This window comes from Stylophora pistillata, chromosome 13 (genome assembly GCF_964205215.1).
Source record: "Stylophora pistillata chromosome 13, jaStyPist1.2, whole genome shotgun sequence".
Classification (NCBI taxonomy): Eukaryota; Metazoa; Cnidaria; class Anthozoa; order Scleractinia; family Pocilloporidae; genus Stylophora; species Stylophora pistillata.
Window position 1 is genome coordinate 24,830,506 of NC_142531.1, and position 18,955 is coordinate 24,849,460.

General features: G+C 37.7%; 3 protein-coding genes across 3 annotated transcripts; 2 read left to right on the forward strand and 1 right to left on the reverse strand.

The window, feature by feature from the left end:
• Positions 1-100: 100 nt before the first annotated feature.
• Positions 101-2,544, forward strand: LOC111338330 (uncharacterized). The gene is made up of 5 exons (XM_088742933.1): positions 101-268; positions 654-776; positions 1,470-1,649; positions 1,920-2,003; positions 2,101-2,544. The coding sequence occupies exons 1-5, from the start codon at positions 251-253 to the stop codon at positions 2,308-2,310; spliced, it is 615 nt and encodes a 204-aa protein (XP_088599059.1). The 5' UTR covers positions 101-250; the 3' UTR covers positions 2,311-2,544.
• A 3,906-nt stretch (positions 2,545-6,450) lies between these two features.
• On the reverse strand, positions 6,451-13,231 carry LOC111338351 (flotillin-2a). Its single transcript, XM_088742932.1, has 10 exons — positions 13,073-13,231; positions 12,681-12,762; positions 11,493-11,737; positions 10,903-11,105; positions 10,366-10,518; positions 8,797-8,978; positions 8,193-8,238; positions 7,589-7,726; positions 7,055-7,204; positions 6,451-6,602 (listed from the first exon to the last, which is right to left on the reverse strand). The coding sequence occupies exons 1-10, from the start codon at positions 13,119-13,121 to the stop codon at positions 6,573-6,575; spliced, it is 1,278 nt and encodes a 425-aa protein (XP_088599058.1). The 5' UTR covers positions 13,122-13,231; the 3' UTR covers positions 6,451-6,572.
• A 929-nt stretch (positions 13,232-14,160) lies between these two features.
• Positions 14,161-18,502, forward strand: LOC148718264 (interferon-inducible GTPase 5-like). Its single transcript, XM_088742934.1, has 2 exons — positions 14,161-14,946; positions 16,973-18,502. The coding sequence occupies exons 1-2, from the start codon at positions 14,744-14,746 to the stop codon at positions 17,991-17,993; spliced, it is 1,224 nt and encodes a 407-aa protein (XP_088599060.1). The 5' UTR covers positions 14,161-14,743; the 3' UTR covers positions 17,994-18,502.
• The last annotated feature ends 453 nt before the right edge of the window (positions 18,503-18,955 follow it).

The window sequence follows — 18,955 nt, forward strand, 5'->3', positions numbered from 1 at the left end:
TTTGAGCTGCTAGAAAGAACGAATTCTACGGTGGAAGTTAGCAAGCATTAGCCTGGTGCTCACGTGCAAGATGTGGTCTTGATACAGTTTGCTCAGTTTAGCGAGTTGTTTACAAAACATCTTCTTGGTTTAGCGTAGAGGATCGTGGTTGTAACGATGAAGTTATGGGGAAGATGATTCGCTTGATTTTCATACTTTATTTTATTTTTTAAACGGTAAAGAGAACGAACAAGTAGATAGAAGATCTATCATGGCTCCAACTATCCGTGTAAGTAAACATTGTCCACACTGTTGTTGTTGTGCTAATATTAATAGTTTAATTTTGAGCGGTAGAAATGTGTAAGACTAAGCTTACGTTTAAACAAAACCTGATTTGCTGGTTAGAAAGATTAACCCGTCGTATGTTGACCCTTTCTCTGTCGGCTTACACAAAAAAGTCAATCGTTCTTTATCGCCGAGTGTGAGTTGAAATTAATCCTGTTTAATACCTTAGCTTAAATTGAAGTGCTATCCTACGAGCACGACTATGAAGCTTACGTATTGTTAGTTTGAAATGCATTTTCCGTTAGAGCAGATCAATTTAATACGCTAGATAAAGCCAGAAAATAGATATAAATAAACGATAGTATTCTCAATGTGTTCTCTTTCCTCAGCCCACTCCAGCTCTCACAACAAACAGTGACTCAGCGCTATCGACTGCAGCGATTGTCATGATCGTTATTGGAGCGTACTTAGCGCTTGTCTTCCTTTTCCTCATAATCAGGCAATGCTTAAAGGTAGGCACATGAACAGGTCATGCATAAAATGACCCTGTGTAACTCGTACTATTCTAAAACAAAACCGTAGTCCCAATTTCCTCCACAATTTCATTTTGACAAAGGATTGTATGCGTTATGAATTATTGGCTTATATTATACTTCCGTGTAACCCCAAATTGACCTTAGGGAACTTCAGTTTCAACTGAATTTTTATATTTGGGTATGTGAATGCAATATTCCATGATTCATCAAGACACTTCGCCCCCAAACTTCAGAAGGGGGTAAGTTTCTAAATAAACTGTGATGCTACATTGGTGGAGTATTACAATCATGTAAATTAGCTAAACTGTTTCTAAAGCAGATGCTTTGAGCTTAAGCCCTTTGCAAGAGAAAAACTTTGAGGCTAGGGTTTGTAGAAATGTTTTCTCAAAGAAGCCAAATTTTTTTTAACCTGTTAGATGCAGTTTTTTAAACATGCTGACAGCAGATAATGGGGTGCTTAATTTGGTACTGACAAGGAGAAGTTGTCAATCCCTTCCTTTATTCTTGTGATCGTAATGAAAGATTCAGCAGTATCGCTATAAGGAGAAATTACATGTTGGTCACTCCTAGGTTTAATTAGCCACCATGCCACAATGTCTCCTACCATAGAGAGATATTACACTGTTTAAATTACCCTGTAATTTACATTCTTCTTGTTTCAATCAACAGTCACAAGGAATAAATATCTGCCCAGCATGGATATCAGAGCTGTGCTGTGGATGTTGTGCAAATGACAATGATGCAGAGAGGTGCTGTCTTTGTGCCTGCTTTTTGGGAATGGCAGAAATGTGTGACTGTTCTACCCCAAGTAAAAAGTCTTGTTTAGACAGTGTGTGTCCTTCAAAACAGGTTGGTAGAGTCAATCCTATAGTTATTTCTATGCAGTTGATAATATTAGAATGAAATTTAATACCATGAATGCTAGCCCTAATTACTCACTGTCGATTAAAAAGAAGTATTCCTCCCCCTCCCCCCTGAGCCCCCTGCCCCCCCCCAAATTACCAAAGCTTAGGATAATATCATAAAAATCTGTGGGTGAGGACTGGCAATAATTGATCCATGATATGTTTATTTATTTTAAGTTATGGTTTTTGTTTTGTTTTGTTTTTTTTTTTTTAGTGGTTTGATAACACATTCTGTTGCTGTATGAATGCTGAGCCTGGTGGTAAACCGTGTCAAGACTGTCAAGGACCACAGTGTGCTGTATGTTATTACATTCAACTTCATAATCACACTATTATTTTGTTGCAAACAGCACGCACTGTGCTAACAAGTTTATTTGCATTTTTTTGTCTTCCAGTGTGGTGATTGCAACTGTGCTTGTAACTGTGCCTTACCGGAGTGCGACTCTATCAATTGCATTTGTTTTTCAATAGACCTGGGGGGTGGGAGTCAGCAACAGCAACAGCAACAGGTGATGCAACAGCAACAGCTTCAACAGCAGATACAACAACTACAACGGCTGCAAATGCAGCAACAACAGTTTCAACCACAATCATACCCAAGATAACACAATAACAGTTTTTTTTTCGGTCGATATACTCCTCTACTTGTCTTGGCTGGCTGCAGGTCTAACTTTAATTAAGGGGATATGTTAACCTTCTGTGTAATATTTGGCTTGATTTCCACTGTGTGCTGGTGTCTGTTTTTTTTATTCTACCTGAAGGAGAGAGGCACATGCTCATTTTCCCAACAGTGGCTGCTATCGACCCTGGCTGTGTAGTGAAGCTCCATTTTCATAACATGTTTTGGATACAAGATGGCCTTAAACTGCACCACCTAGATGTGCACACCTGTACAAGAGTTCTAGTTCCCTTTGGCAAGGGACTATGTTATTTGTACATACATGTATCACTGTCTTCTGGTTGAAACTTAACTCTTCCAAGAAGTGTTTAAATGACTTCAATTATGACTTACACCAACAGATAATGTACAGCATCCTTGTCACCAAGTGTGTTGTCTCTTTGCTTTTTGCCACCCCCCCCCCTCCTTTTACATACTCACAGAGAAAATCAGAAAACAAAATTTAGAATAACTACACCATTTTATCTATACCAATTCAATTTCCAAAGGAATACTTGCTGCAAACTCACCCAAACTTCCCAAAAAGTTTTCAATAACTGTACAGTGGACATACAGTACTTGTGGCTGTGGCAATTTCATAAATGTGCATTTTGTGTAAATATGTAAACTTTATATAATATATTTTCTATATGAAACAATGAAGTGAAGATTATTTAACTGGCACACAAGTTAGATCTGCAAGATTTTCTAGTTCCAAGAGATGCCAAGCTAATTAAGATTTAACTTTTCACAAACTTTAACCCGGGTTCATCATGGGGAATCGATTATGAGGTGGATGCTTTGCAGTAATTGACATGAACAAAATGTTCGAGTTAAAATTACAGTTTGAGGTCTATTGGCTTCAACTATGACTGGGTCATAAGCTTCTGGTTTGATCTAATATCCAATTCTCCTAACTCACATCAATTGGTTAGAGTGCTGGACTGTTGTGCGGGAGGTCGAGGTCAATGGTTCGAGCCCTGGCTGGACCAACACTCAAGGTCTTAAAATAACTGAGGAGAATGCGCTACCTTTCTATATCAAGAAATGGATGGACATTCTAGTCTTCTCGGATAAGGACGAATAAACTGTAGGTCCTGTCTCCTGCATCTATTAATTAGTTAATTTGGTTAGGCAGGGGACGTTAAAGAACCCACTCACGAGATTACTGTGATGTGGTCTGGCCTGTTTACTGGGAATTGGAGGGGAGGGGGCATCTTCAAATAAGTTTCCTTCGATTGTTTGTAAACTGCAGATGCAGTCCGGCCAAAGTCCCCCGAAAAGTGTTATGATGCGCATTTGATCATATCCACGTGTTAATTTGCGCAATATAAATATATAATAATAATAATTATTATTATTATTATTATCATTATAAGAATTGTGGGTCAGACAGTAAGGAGAATACACCGATTCAGGAAAAAGCCAAAAGTCGCATGGAAACGAGGCCTAGGGGCCCTTTGGTCTTTGCATCACTTGGCGGTAAATACAAACTCTATAAACAATCGCTCTCAAAAAAGTTTTAGGATGAAGCAATTAAATATTGAAAATGTTAAGCTGACACCCAAAGATATACCGGGAGCTTCATTCAAAGATCCAGAAATTTGCAAGTTAACAGTAAACCAGTTAAAATTCTGGTTAAAATGTAGGGGAGTAAACCAAGGCGGTAACAAGAAAGTCCTTTATGAAAGGTAAGCATAACTATCATATAAGGTGAATATTTCTTAACTTAAACCGATTTGAAACGTACAATGAAATTTGTTTCGTGATCCACAGAGTAAAGAACCTTTCTGCTATGCCTGAATTAAGAGATACAGTTTATCGTATGTTTCAAATCGGTTTATTAAGCTTAAGTTAAGAAATCTTCACCTTATAGTTATGCTTATGCTTACCTTTCGTAAAGGACTTTCTTGTTACCACCTTGGTTCACTCCCCTACATTTTAACCAGAATTTTAAAAAATAACAAGTAAAAAGTAACAAGAAATTTTCAAGTTAATAGTAAACCAGTTAAAACTGGTTTCAGTATTAACTTGAAAATTCCTGAATCTTTGAACGAAGCTCCCGGCATATCTTCGGGTGTCAATTTGACATTTTCACTATTTAATTGCTCCATCTTAAAACTTTTTCGAGAGCGATTGTTTATGGAGTTTATATTTACTGCCAGGTGATGCGACCGAAGGGCCCTTAAGCTTCATTTCCATACAACTTCCGGTTTTTTCCTGAATCGGTGTATTACTAATGAGATCTTGGAAGTGAAAGGGTTGAAGTGTTCCAGATGCAAGAGAGGTAATGCAAGGGGAAAATGGACTCATTTTTTAAGGCTGCCCTGATTAATTTCATCACATAGCAAATTCTAAGCAAGTGTAGCATGTAATTTCCTCCCATAGGTCAAAAAATCACACACACAAACAAAAATATTAATACACAGTATGTGAATATATTTGGCTTGACCAAAATACTTGCTACAATAGTATATGTCATGAAACTGACAAGTTAAGTTAAATAGTTCAACAATAATTCATCACTGCTTAAATGTTATAACAACATAAGAACCTATGCTAAGAGGTGGTGCTTGTTTTGAAAATTCAGCATTAGTTAAAAAGCACCACCTCTTGCCTCAGTTCATAAAATTATATATCTATAAGAATACAGCTTTGTGCAAGGGTACAGACTTGTTTACAATAGTAAAACTAAAGAATTTGCTGCACATTACAAAATAAGATGAACAGGCAAGCAGATTAGAATGTTCCCTTCTTCACTGCACTTACAGTCTCAATAACACCTTGCAGAAGTTAAGCAAAGACATGCTCATCTAGAGAAAGATAACCATGGTGACGAAAAATATCACTTCATTGACAATACCAATGACGATGATTGTGGTGATAACAATGAAAATGACAATGAATTATACTTTGTATCAAAATCACTACTTAGTGGTATTGCATGTGTGGATAATTGTCGTCGCTAAACGAGCTCAGGTTGGAACAAATACTTTGAAACCAAATTTGCCACCGACAAATGAAATGAAAACTGTAATACATCACTAACATTATCATCTGAATTTTTGTGGCTTAAAGCTAACATGCCAGAAGAGACATGAAGAAAAACTTTTCTTACATGAACTCTCGATGCCTTGTGGTGTATTAAGACACAAAAGACCTGAATTTCCAATTGGTATTCTTTAGCACCAAATTTACCCCGACTTCATAGACTCCTTTCCTCAGATTCCTTGACTATCAACAGTAAGCTTTAAACAGATGAAATTGAGTTCTAAATTTAAGAGATTACAAACCTCTGGAAGCAGGCATGCAAGGCAATTGGACTTGACCACTAGAAATGCCTGGCGACTCAAACTGTTGCGTCACTGCTAAAGGAACATCATCCACTCTACTGTGGAACACTTCCTGGATGGTTATCATAAGAACTTGTGTCTTCAACAGTTCAATGATCCCTCACACAAAATAGAAGCCTATCACATCTGCCTACTTTCATCAGTTTAAGAAAGAAAGGCTGACTGCAACTAGGGTACACTAAGGGCCATAACTAGCATGAGGCAAGACGAAGCAATTGCCTCGTCTTGATTTTGGCCTTTTCCTTTTTTTTTTCTTTTTTTTGCACCAGTATTGCTCGGCAATAAAAAAGTGAACTCCCACACTTGCCCAAGATTGCCTTTTCTAAAGAAAAGTGCCATGGAAAATGCTTGAAAGAGCATTTCTGAGCCTTTAGATTTAAAAATTTTCTAGGGGAGGCATGCTAGACCCAAAACTTGCCTCGTCTTGTTCTAAAGTCTGGCTACGGCCCTGACACTGCACATGGAATCTCTGCCCCAAATAAACAATTTCAACTATTTATGCAACAGCATGAAAAATTTCTTTTAGGAGATTATCACACTACAGCTACGCAAAACCCTTAAAAATACATACAAAATTGAATTTTTGTTAGTTGAGCTGGGTATGTAAGGACCTTATTCAAGGATGAATGTGGTTAACAAAACAACTAAACAGCTTGCACAAACTTCGCTTATTTTTTTTTAACTAAGAAAAATTAAACTAGTTTCTAACTATCAAGGCTGCTTTCATTATTAAGATAATAAACAGTACATCAATTGATTTATTGCAAGAAAGAGTATGACAAGTGTTAATACCCAGACTATAATTAACAATGAACTATTTTATTCTAAGACTAAGCAACGGTAAGTACAAAACAACTTATTTTGCACCAGGAATCTTCTTCAGAACCTGCAAAAAGGAAAATTAAAATAATATTAAAAAACAAGTAATTATTTGATACATAATTTACTACAAATACTTGACCCAAAGCACTGTCAGTACATCATGAACCTAAATAACTGTTTAACAACCACATCTAACAGTGGACACTTCTTCTAAAACCAGCGCAGAAACACCTTCTGTGGTCCTCTCTGATGTAGACCTGGGTCTGGATGGTGCTATCCACTGAATAAGTCCTTATCCAGTGGATTAGTGTTCACAAAACCTTCTGAGCTATTCACCCAGTAAAGACGTATCCAGTGGACAGCATTATCCACCCCCTGAACTACTTGTTGCCAGTTTCAAACTGCAGGTGTTGAAACAAACTAACCAGGGTTGAAATCATCTCAAACTAAAATTTCCATCCAAAGTCTACAAAAAAGCATTACAACTTTTGTAATACAATTTCTGACGATACTTACTCCACTCAAGTCCACTCCAGTGAGAGCCTGGACAGCAGGAGGCAGCTCACTCACAAGTTTGGACACTTCACCTGTGACTCCTGCACCACTATCACCAACAAGAACAATTTGGTCGGTTTTAGCCAAAGGAGCTGCAACTTCTGCTGCAACCTGAAACAACATAAAAGAAATTATGTTTCATGCAGTTTTCTTTTTTCATCCTAAGATCTCTTTCAATACAGCAAAAACAACTTGAGTCACACCTTCATCTTTGCCTTGTTGCAGATACAAGTTAAAAAGTTGATCTATTGAATGCAAACCCTTTTTCAAAGGCAAGATATTTGCTTAATTTGTTATCATAACAGGTTTCCACTGAAATGGCCAATTCCAGTACTATGTAATTTTGTGAACTACCACGACCTTCTTTTCACTTTGAACTCATTGTTGATGAAGAAAAACAAAACGTTACCTCCCAATGCATTATTTTGCAAAAATTTATACTTTACAGGAATATCAATTGAAATTATTTTTGATAAACAAGAGGACTGATGTTACCTTTGGCAAAGCCTCCAATACCAGGGCAGTTAAAGCAGCATCTCCATACATTTTGTATGCTGCAGCTTTCTGTCTCATGCCCTCTGCCTCGGCTTTACCAACTGCTTCAATGGCAGACGCTTCTGAGCTTCCTGTCATCTGTTGATCAAAATATTCCCAATGTGATATATTATGTTACAAAATTAATGCTGAATTTTTGCCATAAATCAGATCAATTTATGGAATAAACACTACTTCATGCTACTTCCATGAGCATATAAACAAGAGCTTATCATTTGACATCAGCTAGTGGATAGACTAGACAAACTGTATACAGGATTGTGCTGCAAGAGCATCAAGCAACGTTCCTGTGAGACTCAGAAAACTGCAAACGTTTTCATTGTATTCTAACAAGCTGATTGTGTACAATCACAATAAAATTCAAGGAAAACAATCACACCAACAAACCACAAGCTCATTGCCATTGCTGTTTGCAGTTCAGTTAACCCCATTCTGATTGGCTTTTTCCTTAAAACACTAAAAACGTTATTTTCCACATTTTTTTTTCTGTTCATGGTTTTCTGAGTTTAAGGGTAAGCATTCAATAGAACAAAAATTTTGTCACCTTAATCCTCTCTGCATCTGCCTGTGCTGAAAATACAGTCTGTGTCCTTAAACAAAATTAATCAGTAGGCATCAGCAACAATTGAAACTACTCACTAGAAGATCTGGTTTAATAGTTTAAGGCAATTTCTTCCAGTATTAAAGAGTTAAAAGATTCTTAGCACATCAGTTACAGGACCCGTAACTCAAATCTCCCAAGGATAGTTGTCAGTTCCAATAGGAATAGTTTTTGCTCTCTGTGTTAACAACCAAAATTGTGAGATCAGAAGTTTTTAAATTCAAGTCATAGAAATATCAGGAAACAAAATAGAATACATGTAGTTAGGCTAACACCCACTCTAATATTCCTTATGTCTTGACTTAAAAAATATAGCTTCAGGCCTGTTAAGTCAGTGGGATTTCCAGGTAAAGGTCTCTGATAAACAATATTGATAAACTTGATACAACAATTAGCCAGGGAGAAAGACACAATATGGAGTTCCATCTTAAACAAAAATAAGGAAAAAACTTTGAGTGGTGTATGTTTATAAGACCTTAGTGAAAACTTCGGTGCAATTTAAAACATATGATTAAAAAAATCCAGTTTGAATGAATATGATGAGCACCTTTTTCCTTGTGCAATTGTTTCCACTCTGTAACTCTCAGCTTCAGCTGGTCGTTTTACTGTAGCCACCAGCTCTTTGTCTTTTCTGGCCACTTCCTTCTCTTCAACTTCAATTTGCTTCTTTCTCTCCACAACATCAATTTGGATTTCTTCAGCTCGGATCTTCTGCTTTTCCTTTGCAGCCTGGATAGAACACAAAGTTAAAAAAAAACTTACTCTAGGATCACTTTTTACTTTGAGTTATATAGTATTTCAAAATTGCCCTATTTACAATTGGCCCAATAAAATTTAAATCTACATTGTGGGTCTCTCCAAGTGATGTTTACCCTTTCACTCCCAAGATATCACTAATAAAAATATCTTTAAAAATGTTTTCTTGCGTAGTATCACTGAGTATTTTTAGGAGTTGCACTGTATTTTGACAAGCCTGTCGGGTGGGTCAAAATACAAACAATGAGTAAAAATACTCAGTGATACTACACAACAAAACATTTAATAGGAGATTTATTATCTAACACAGCAGATTGTTATTTCAGCGTAGGCGAATTTTGCAGATATTTCTGGAGTACAAATATCACGTGATAATTGTACTTATCTCATGTGTTATTTGTACTCTATAAAGCACAGTTGGATGATAAATATATCTTATTACACGTTTTGTTGTGTAGTATCGCTGAGTATTTTTACGAGTTGTGCTGTATTTTGACCAGCCCTATGGGCTGGTCAAAATACAAATAACGGGCTGGTCAAAATACAAATAACGAGTAAAAATACTCAGCGATACTACACAACAAAACATCTAATGAGTTATTTATTATCTAACATGCCAAATTGTTATTTCAGTGTGGGTGAATTTCAAGGATATTTATTTACTGAGAGTGCTTGACATAAGTATGCAAAGCACAATGGCATTGGCACGCTGTCGTGTTGCTGTTTCTATTTTCTTCAATAAATGAAGAATTGTCTTGGTTGTCTAGCTGTTTTTCTTCATTCAATTCATTTAATAAACTTGGATCTACATTTGCCAGCTATTCCGACTCTTTGTCATCAGAAATATCATTCAAATTGTCTGCCAATTTTTTTTCATAACTCTAATCCAATTCTTCATTGGCGCAATGCAAGAAAACCCGTCTAACCCGTTCTCTGGAGTGCAAATACCACATGATATTTGTACTCATCTATGGCGTTATTTGTACTCTATGGAGTGTAGTTGGATAATAATTCTTCTTACTGTCTGCCATACAATTCTTATTATGTTAGTTCAAGGAATTTGGCATCGAATCAACTAACAATCCACTAATTGATATTTAACCTTATTCTCATCACTTGTCTGCTTGATACTGTATCAAATGACTGTTGCAAGGAGAAAATCTATCTTGATCACTCTCAGGAGTAAAAGAGTTGAGTGGGCAGTGATTAAGCTTGATTTGAAAAAAAAATGGCAACTTACAGTAATGATTCTACCTTTTTTTAATTCCTCCATTCCTTCAATGAACCCCAGTCTTTTAAGTACAACTGATAACTCACATAAACAACTGAACAAGCAAATGGTAAGGAAAGAGGAATTTACCTGCAATTCATAGGAAAGTTCTGCTTCAGCTTTTCTGCCATTTACTTCCTGGTCAAAAGCAGCTTTCTGCATCTGAAATTCTCTTGAGGAGTCTGCAATATTTGTTTGCGCTTGATAAGCTACATCCATCTTTTCTTTTTCACACTCTGCTTCCTGGTGAAAATAAAATAAAATTTTACATTCAACTTTTTTATTTGTTGAAAAGTTAGATGATTGTCACAACAAAATTAATGCCGTGAGGATTTGAAACCTTAAAATTCACTTAATTTTAACCATAATTTTATCCTTGTGGAAAAGAATTTTAGTTTTAATATAGTCGTGTATTATCATGGCACTAAAAATCAAAAGTACCTCAAAAAGACTAGTTAAAATTGGCTCTAAAATAAAAGTTCATACCATCTTCTAAATGTGATTTTATTGATACAAAAGACAAACAAACAAATATAGCATAAAAGCCAGCCAACAAGCTCATCTACAACAATCCTTGTCTAAGAACCCTGGAGTTCAATTTTAATTAAAAAAAAAAAAAAAACTCACCCTTATTCCTGCATCTCTGTTTGATTCAGCCACACCTATGTCTGCATCCCTCTTCACTTTGGCTGTCTGAGTTTTACCCAGTGAGTCCAGATAATCAACATGATCTTCAATGTCCTTGATGGTGAAGCTGAGGATTTCAATCCCCATCCTTCCGACATCAGGAGATGCCACTTCACGGACCAGAGCAGCAAATGCTTCACGATCTTTAAAAAAAGTAGAAGGATGTCAAGAAAAACTATATATGACGATAACAATCATTCACTCCTGAAATCTCACAACAAATTCTCTCTACTGACTGCCACACTACATCCCTTAATAATATTTTTTTAACTGCATTGTCAGCACCTGTATCTTTGGTAAATGTAACTACACTAAAAAAGAAATAACACACTGTCAGTGTCTGAGAGTCTGGGGGTAACAAATTAAAAAGAGAGATCATCCTGGCTTGATATACCCTGAGCCCATACAATAAACAACACATTACATCACTGTGACACCCTTGTATTTACTGTAACCATTTTAACTTCTCTTAATCAAAGCTAAGGTAAGACCAGGTCTACACTCTGTCAGCAAAAAGATTGCCATTGTACCTTTGTAAATCTCTTCCACAGACAGAGTACCAAGAATAGCTCGAAGATGTCCTTCCAGTGTTTGAAGGATGATGTTTTCAATTTGTCTGGTTGTTCTTCCCAGAAACTGTTCACAAGCTGTCTTGAGGAGTTCAGGTTCTGTCATGACTTTTACTTGAGCGACACCTGTCACAGTAACAGCAACACCTTGCGCTGTCTCCACCTTCTCACACTTTGGGTTGAGTGTCATCACTTCCAATGTTATGCTATTAAAGAAAATCACTTTTGAAAAAACTGCCAAAAAATTAAACATTATCCAACATAATGCAAGCCTTGAGTTTTCAAGGGCTATATAACTAGTATTTTCTACCACTTTACTGAAAGTTGAAAGGCAGTACAAAGTCATAGATCTTTTTTTATATTATTCAGAAATTTTTCTTGCACCAAGTTATTCTTAATTGTACTTAAAATACTTTGTCTACAAGTAAACATTGTAGATATGACTCTACCCCTAACAATATTCAGTATCAGTCAAAATAAATGTACAGTTATTAAGAATCAAATTATCTTTCTTTGGTTGGGATTTTAAAACAAAAATTATTAAGCAGTGAAAAATAATTAAAGAAGTTTGGAGATCTTTGATGAGATATTTAGGTAGAATGCATTACTGAAGCGAGTGTAGTCGCTGACGAGGGGAGAGGAACATTTTAACAGGTCAAGATATAAACATATACCTACAAACATAAAAACTATACGGTTGTAATACCATGAATACTGGTCATGGGTGACTGAAAGTTGCATTCAAATCAAAAAAACATGAAATTTCCATTTTCCACAAAATAAGTTATCTAATATAAAACTTTCTGCAATTTCAACGCTTTTATAAAAGGGATGACATGATGTGACTACAAAATGAAACGTCGGCAAAAAGTTAAACCTAGACAAAGAGCCAGTGACATTTTGTACACAATCACAGGAATTACATTTAAATTTTAACAGAAACCTGGTAAAGCTTTGTAGGTTTTATTTCTACACGATTTCTAGACGATCTGATTCCGAAATAACCATTCTGCTTTGTCATAAACTGTCCAAGTGCAGCATATTTCGTATCATGCTAGGCACCTGTTCTGAACGGAAAGACAATTATTTGTAAGAGAGAAGATCACACGCTCTGATCCCAAAACTAGAATTTATTTTACTTGTACTTACGACTGAACGTCTGTGACGAGCCACCAAGCCCATACCCAACTCCCTATAACGGTTTTCTTTGCATCATTACCACAACAGCCACCTGAAAATCATGAGTTGTATGCAACATGATTAGAATGCGGAACATGCGTGTTTTTATCACGATCGGTGCGGAGTTATACAGAATCAAAGGCACTTTTATCTTCTACAAAACGCATGATAGATACTTATAAACTTTAACTGTGCATCAGTACCCTTAAAAGCATAAAAGATCGGTGGCTTTAGTTGGAAAATAGTAAAATTGTAGCGAAAAAAACCGTACGAATCGAGGTCAATATTTGTTGGTTACAACCTACACTTGTCACGCATCGTTCGAGATGACGCAGAAAGATATCATACAAAAATAAGCTCACCTGAACGAACTAAGGCTTCATTCGGTCCAACAGTATAACAGTTTCCCATGGCGGAGTTGAACTTCAGCAAGTATTTGTTCACCAATACACCTCAGCACTTACAAATATTATGGCGAACGCCCCTTGTTCTGAAAGTCGGCCCAGACTCCAAATCAGCAATGAAACAGATGGTTTCTCGATCACGTGACAAATCCCGAGAAGGAAAAAGGATTGCAGGAATACTTCAACTCTTTCAAATGTCCGATGCGTTTCACTTGCACGTTATCCTTCAATGAAGATCAAAACAATAATAAAAGCATAAATCTGTGAACCTCATCAGCTTGAGGAACTCTTGATCAAAATGAAAACAACCTTTAATCTAACACTAGTTCTTGAAAGAATAGGGAAATTTTATTCTACTTTCGTGGGCGTTGTCTCTAGTGGCCTTACTTATGACACAAAGAAAGGTCAAATCCAGTGAAATCTGCGAAACCTCAGAACATGGTAAATCAGTTTCCAAATGTGGGTTAAATATAAGCAAACGGCAGCCAAAGAGAAGAGTGATCTAATTTGAAGACATGAATAAAAGTCGCTTTCGCTGCGCGAAGGATAATTTGAAATTTATCGATCAATGGGACTTTTTGTCATAGTCGATTTTGTTAAAGACTTTGAGGCCAACTCTAATCATATAGTGGACAAAAACAAACTTTAGAGGGGGATACCGCGTTTGATCCACGTTTAATGCATAAATTAATCAGGTGAGTGAATCTTATCTCTGAGTCGCAGTACTAGTATTAGGCGAAATCGCTTTCAGAAGCGCTGAGTGATACGATGTCGTGCAAAGTTTCACCTGACTGTAGGCAGCTGGTCGACAAATTGTTGTTCCATTTTTTCGCCGAAATCGAGATTGATCTATTTACCTTTCCAAGAAAATAGTCCACCTAATTATGCATGCAGTTTCCATAGTGTGACAGACAGTTCGCATCAAACAAACCAATCGAACTTTGGGGTGTTATGCACTTTTAAACCTGAAATAAAGTTCAGAATACCCGTCCACATCAAATACATGTGTCGGGAGGCTTTGAAGAATGAAGCATAACACAATAGATGCTATTCTCATTCAATGACATGTAAATGAGTGGCCGGGTATTCTGAAGTTTAAACACGAAGGCGCACGATAAAAGGAGCCTTAGGTCCCACTGGACCATTTGTCAATCAACCGTCGTGTGATGTAGAACTCTTAGAGTCAAGTCAGCCTGAGCCACAGCTACATCAAAGCAGTGAACAGCGGGCGTATTCCCCAAAATGTTTTATGTCTTCATCACAATACAAGAATTTTTGAGATTTGTATTTCCTTTCTCCAATAGAAACTGTCTTTATTTGTGGCGGTAAATTTGAGATCGAAGTAGATGGTTCGCACGTTACCTCATGCCACCATGCTGGTGGAAGTAAACAATAGATATCTCATTAGCTCCTTTTGTTTGTCTACCAGCATTTAAATTTGACTCGCACACGTTAACGGTGAGTGACAAATGAGCCTAAGTCTCCCCAGGGAAGACTTCTTTATATAGCGCGCCTTCGTGTTTAAGCCAGTTTCGAAAAGCCGTGACCGTAGGGCTTGCTGTTCTACGAAACTGCTTCTTCATTTTAGCACAAAGAATTTCGGTTGCAATTATCTACTGATCGATTGCTATGGCCGACTTTTCCGAGCCACTGAGAGATTGGGAGGCAGTTAACGCGAAGGATATTAAAGATTTTATGGATGAAAATGGCGTGTCGGGTTTAGCAGAATTCTTTAAAGGACGCTTGGAGAGATGGAAGAAAGTGGAAGTGAACATCGGAATCACTGGTAACGCCGGAGCTGGAAAATCGAGTTTTATCAATGCGATTAGGGAGTAAGTATGCTCTTTGTTTGTGAAAACACCGAATAGATGGTAACAATTGAGGAACTGGTGATGTCAACTTTTCTCGGTAGACATCACAGTTAATTTACGTTGAATTATTCCCACGAATTTCACTTTCCCGTCGTAGCCGCTAAACAGCTTATTTCGGAAGTGAATTCACTTCTTCTGCCGGATGTTAATGTTATATGGCTGCTTTTTACGTTTTTCGTTTTTAATTTATGTTTGAGAGATCCCGTAACTCTCGGCGTTAAAGGTAACGGCGTAATTCGTAATTTCGTTCGTTTATAAATACGAGCATTTCATGAAGCCGCTAACATTCCTTGCGCCGAAAGAATACATTCGGTTCTCTTTCAAATGACACATATTTTGTCGCATAAACGTTTTGAGATCAGCTTGTGCTTAGTCAACTTAGCTAATACTGTAAGGTAAAAATTGGCGCAGAATATCCTTTTGCTCGTAGACCTTTTGATGCTGATGGCTACACGAAGTCACTCTAATTGTCTGCGGTTACAATAAGTCAGCGAAGGGACGTGTGGCGGTGTTGAGCTCATGTGTTGAGGTCATGTGGTTTTCTAGTAGAGGATTCGAAAATACAGTTCACTTTAACAAATCGAGCACAATTTTCCATTTGCTATAACCTTACTGAGAATAGAAATGACGTCAACAAAGTTCAAAACTAAAGTGAAACTGCGTGGCGCAGCCGAGTGGTTTCACTGCATAGTTTGATTTTTCGTGTGTTATTGTTTTTCATGGTAGTTATAAATTGCAGAATAGTTCTTTGGGTTTTATTTAGCTGTCCTCTGCGTTAGCAACGTCTTTTTCCACTTCTTTCGCACATGGCTCGCAAAAGGCGACGCTTTCACGAGCCACTCATCCATATTGATCTTCGTCTTCTTCAAAAATTGAACATTTGTTACATATTAGAATTTCCCATTTCAAGCAAGTATATTTGGTCGTACCGAAACACGAACTACATATGTCAGTATTGTCAGTCAGCTCGACCCTCAAAGCCACCATTTCTCTTCTGCAATCTGCACCACTCCTTTGCGCACGCTCTCATGTAAAAACAGCTTTAGAAATACATTAAAATAATTTATGCATTTTACTCGGCTCACGTGAAGTACGGCGTCCATAGTCGTCTGAATCATAGTTGGTCTACAGCAATTCTTCCCGGCTGAACCAAGCGGGATTAATTGACTTAAATGATCTAAATTAAATCAGCCGTTCCGAATTGATTCAGACGCCCTATTTCACAATTGAATTCGATTCGGTTGGGCGGAAGTACCGCGTCTTAACCGGGCCCAGAAAAAAAGAATGTTTTATCGTTTTGTGACAGATCAAGACATGACTGTCTGTTTCTTTTTCTCGGAATTGTTGGGGTTTGATTGCACATGTGAATTTTTGGTGAACTCACAACTAGACAACTCTATTTCAAATAAAATCTGGGTGTATTGTCTGGCACTTCTCCCTTCCTTTATGTCTTAGTGATAGATTGGAGTCTATTCAGAAAAGAGCCCTTAAGATTATCCTTCCTCACAACTCCTATGCATCAGCCTTAGAGGCACTAAATTTACCATCAGCCTTAGAGGCACTAAATTTACCAAGTCTTCTTCTGCGTCGTGAGTCCTTGTGCTCTAAAAGTTTTTCCAAGTTAACTAGTCTTACTAATCCACGTTAGATGCTCCCTCCTCCCCACCCAGCGCCGTGATGCTAATGACTCCGCTATTCCTTTGCGCAACTCTTCTAATTTTACACTCCCGAGCGTTTCAAACGTACCTTTATTCCATCTATGATTTTTAGACAAGAAATAGTGTACATTGCCTCGTTTTTAATTTATTTGGATACGTTTTTTATTTTTTATTTTATTTATTATCTACTATTATTTAGTATGCTTGTAAATCAGTCATTTTTCAATACTTGTATTGCCAGAACTGATGATATTGAATAAACCCATAAACCTATTATAAAACAACGACAACTAAGCAATTCAGATTAAACTATCCATTCCATTTTCTAGACTTGCTGATGACGACGATGGTGCTGCCCCCGTTGACGTCACTGAGTGCACTACAGAGCCCACGTCCTTTAATCATCCAAAGTATCCAAACATAAAGTTTTGGGAACTACCAGGAATTGGAACTCCGAATTACCCTGACCTGGAAACATACCGCCAAAAAGTACAGCTCGACAAGTCTCATACATTCCTCACTTTTTCAAGCAGCCCGTTCACCGAGAACGACATCGTATTGGCCAAAGAGATCGTGAAACAGGGAAAGTCTTTTTTTTTCATTCGCACAAAAATCGATGACAATGTGCGAGCCGAGAAGCGAAAGAAATCTTTCAGTGAAGCTGCTATGTTAGAGAAAATCCGGCGCAATTGTATGGAAAACCTGGTTGACGAGGCTGCCAAGCCTATATGCAGTGTAGACCACATCTTCCTGATAAGCAACCATCATCCAGACAAATGGGATTTTGGTCGACTTACCCAAGAGATTCTTGATGCATTGCCAAGATATCAGCAAGAGACCCTTACCTTGTCTCTGAATACCCTCACCACCTTATCAAAAGATATGCTGAAGAGAAAAGTTAAGGTTCTCGAAGGGCGGATGATGTATGTTGCAGGGGCATCTGCTCTAGCAGCGGCGATTCCGTTCCCTGGGCTATCTTTTCCCGTAGATGCCGGTCTCCTTTTGAAAGAAGTTAGAGAGTACATAACGCAGCTTGGCATTCCTGAAAAAGGGTCCCAAAGATTTGGGAGGCTAAGTTCTACCACCCAGCAGGAGATTCTCGACCTTTTCATAAAGTTTGCCACTGTCTCTGGAATTGCTTCTTTATTTGCAAAGGAAGCCGCCGCTGAAGGTGTCGCGGAAGAATTCGCTCGTTTTATTCCGTTCGTTGGTCCTGTCATAGCTGGCGGTTTTTCCTTCGGTGGCACCTATATTCTTCTTCGCCATTCTTTAAAAAGAATTGAAGCAGTAGCATTAGCAGTCCTGGAGGAAGCTGCCCAACAATCAGTGGACGATTTAGATCTTGAGTAGACTTGTATAAATCCGGGTTTATTGGACTAGGAGCCATTATGAACCTTGGTTTTATTTGATTTATAGCTGTCAGTGCACCAAGCTTAATTGTAAAAGAACTCAGTCGTAGTTTAAGTTGCTTTTCTTTCCCCGAACGATAGCTTGTTTTCACTTTTTTCATAACATTGACTAGTAACAGGGTCGGTGCTATAAGTTGAGGTTAAAGACTGTGTATGATAATGATAATGGAAAAGATGACCGGCGATTGCCATGAAGCTGAAGAACCTGACCGTAAAAACTTCGGTATTGATTGCCTCCAATAAAACATTCTCTCTGTTTACTTTTTCACAATTGGTAGATTTTGCATCAGGCTCGCCTCCTGATAGGAAATGGACTTTGTTTAGCAACTCTTTTAGCTGGGGTGGGATATTGGGCGCACTTAATTTGGAGCCTCGCTCTGTTGTGCGACCCTCACCCCACTCTGGTGAAAGTGATTAAATAAATAAATAAATAAATTGAGTGAAATCTGGTGTTGAAAATGCTCAATCTATTGCTCAAAACACTACCCAGATGCTGCTCTTCTCCTACTAACTTCTCTTAGAATTCAAACTTTCCCCCTTTGCAAGAGTTGATGTCTTTGGTGGAGCGTTTGAGGGTTACCCACCACGCGAAGTAAGTACAAGCACAAAAACTGGGCACAGGGGTCTGCTTATAGCGGTGGGAAGAGCGAAACGAACATGAGAGTAAAAACATAAAGCACAGTCTCGATAAAGGAAAAAATTTTGTTATGCGTGACAGGCATTCTATCACGTATTTGCAAGTAGGCCTGTTGGATCAACTATCCACAGCCACAAAGGTCACAAATACATTTAAATTCATTCGTATTATCAACTTCTGTACAAAACAACCAGTTGAAGCAATGACCTGGTATGCTCAGAAGTTACCCACTGGTTACAAATGTGAGGTTTTATTAAAGCTTTACG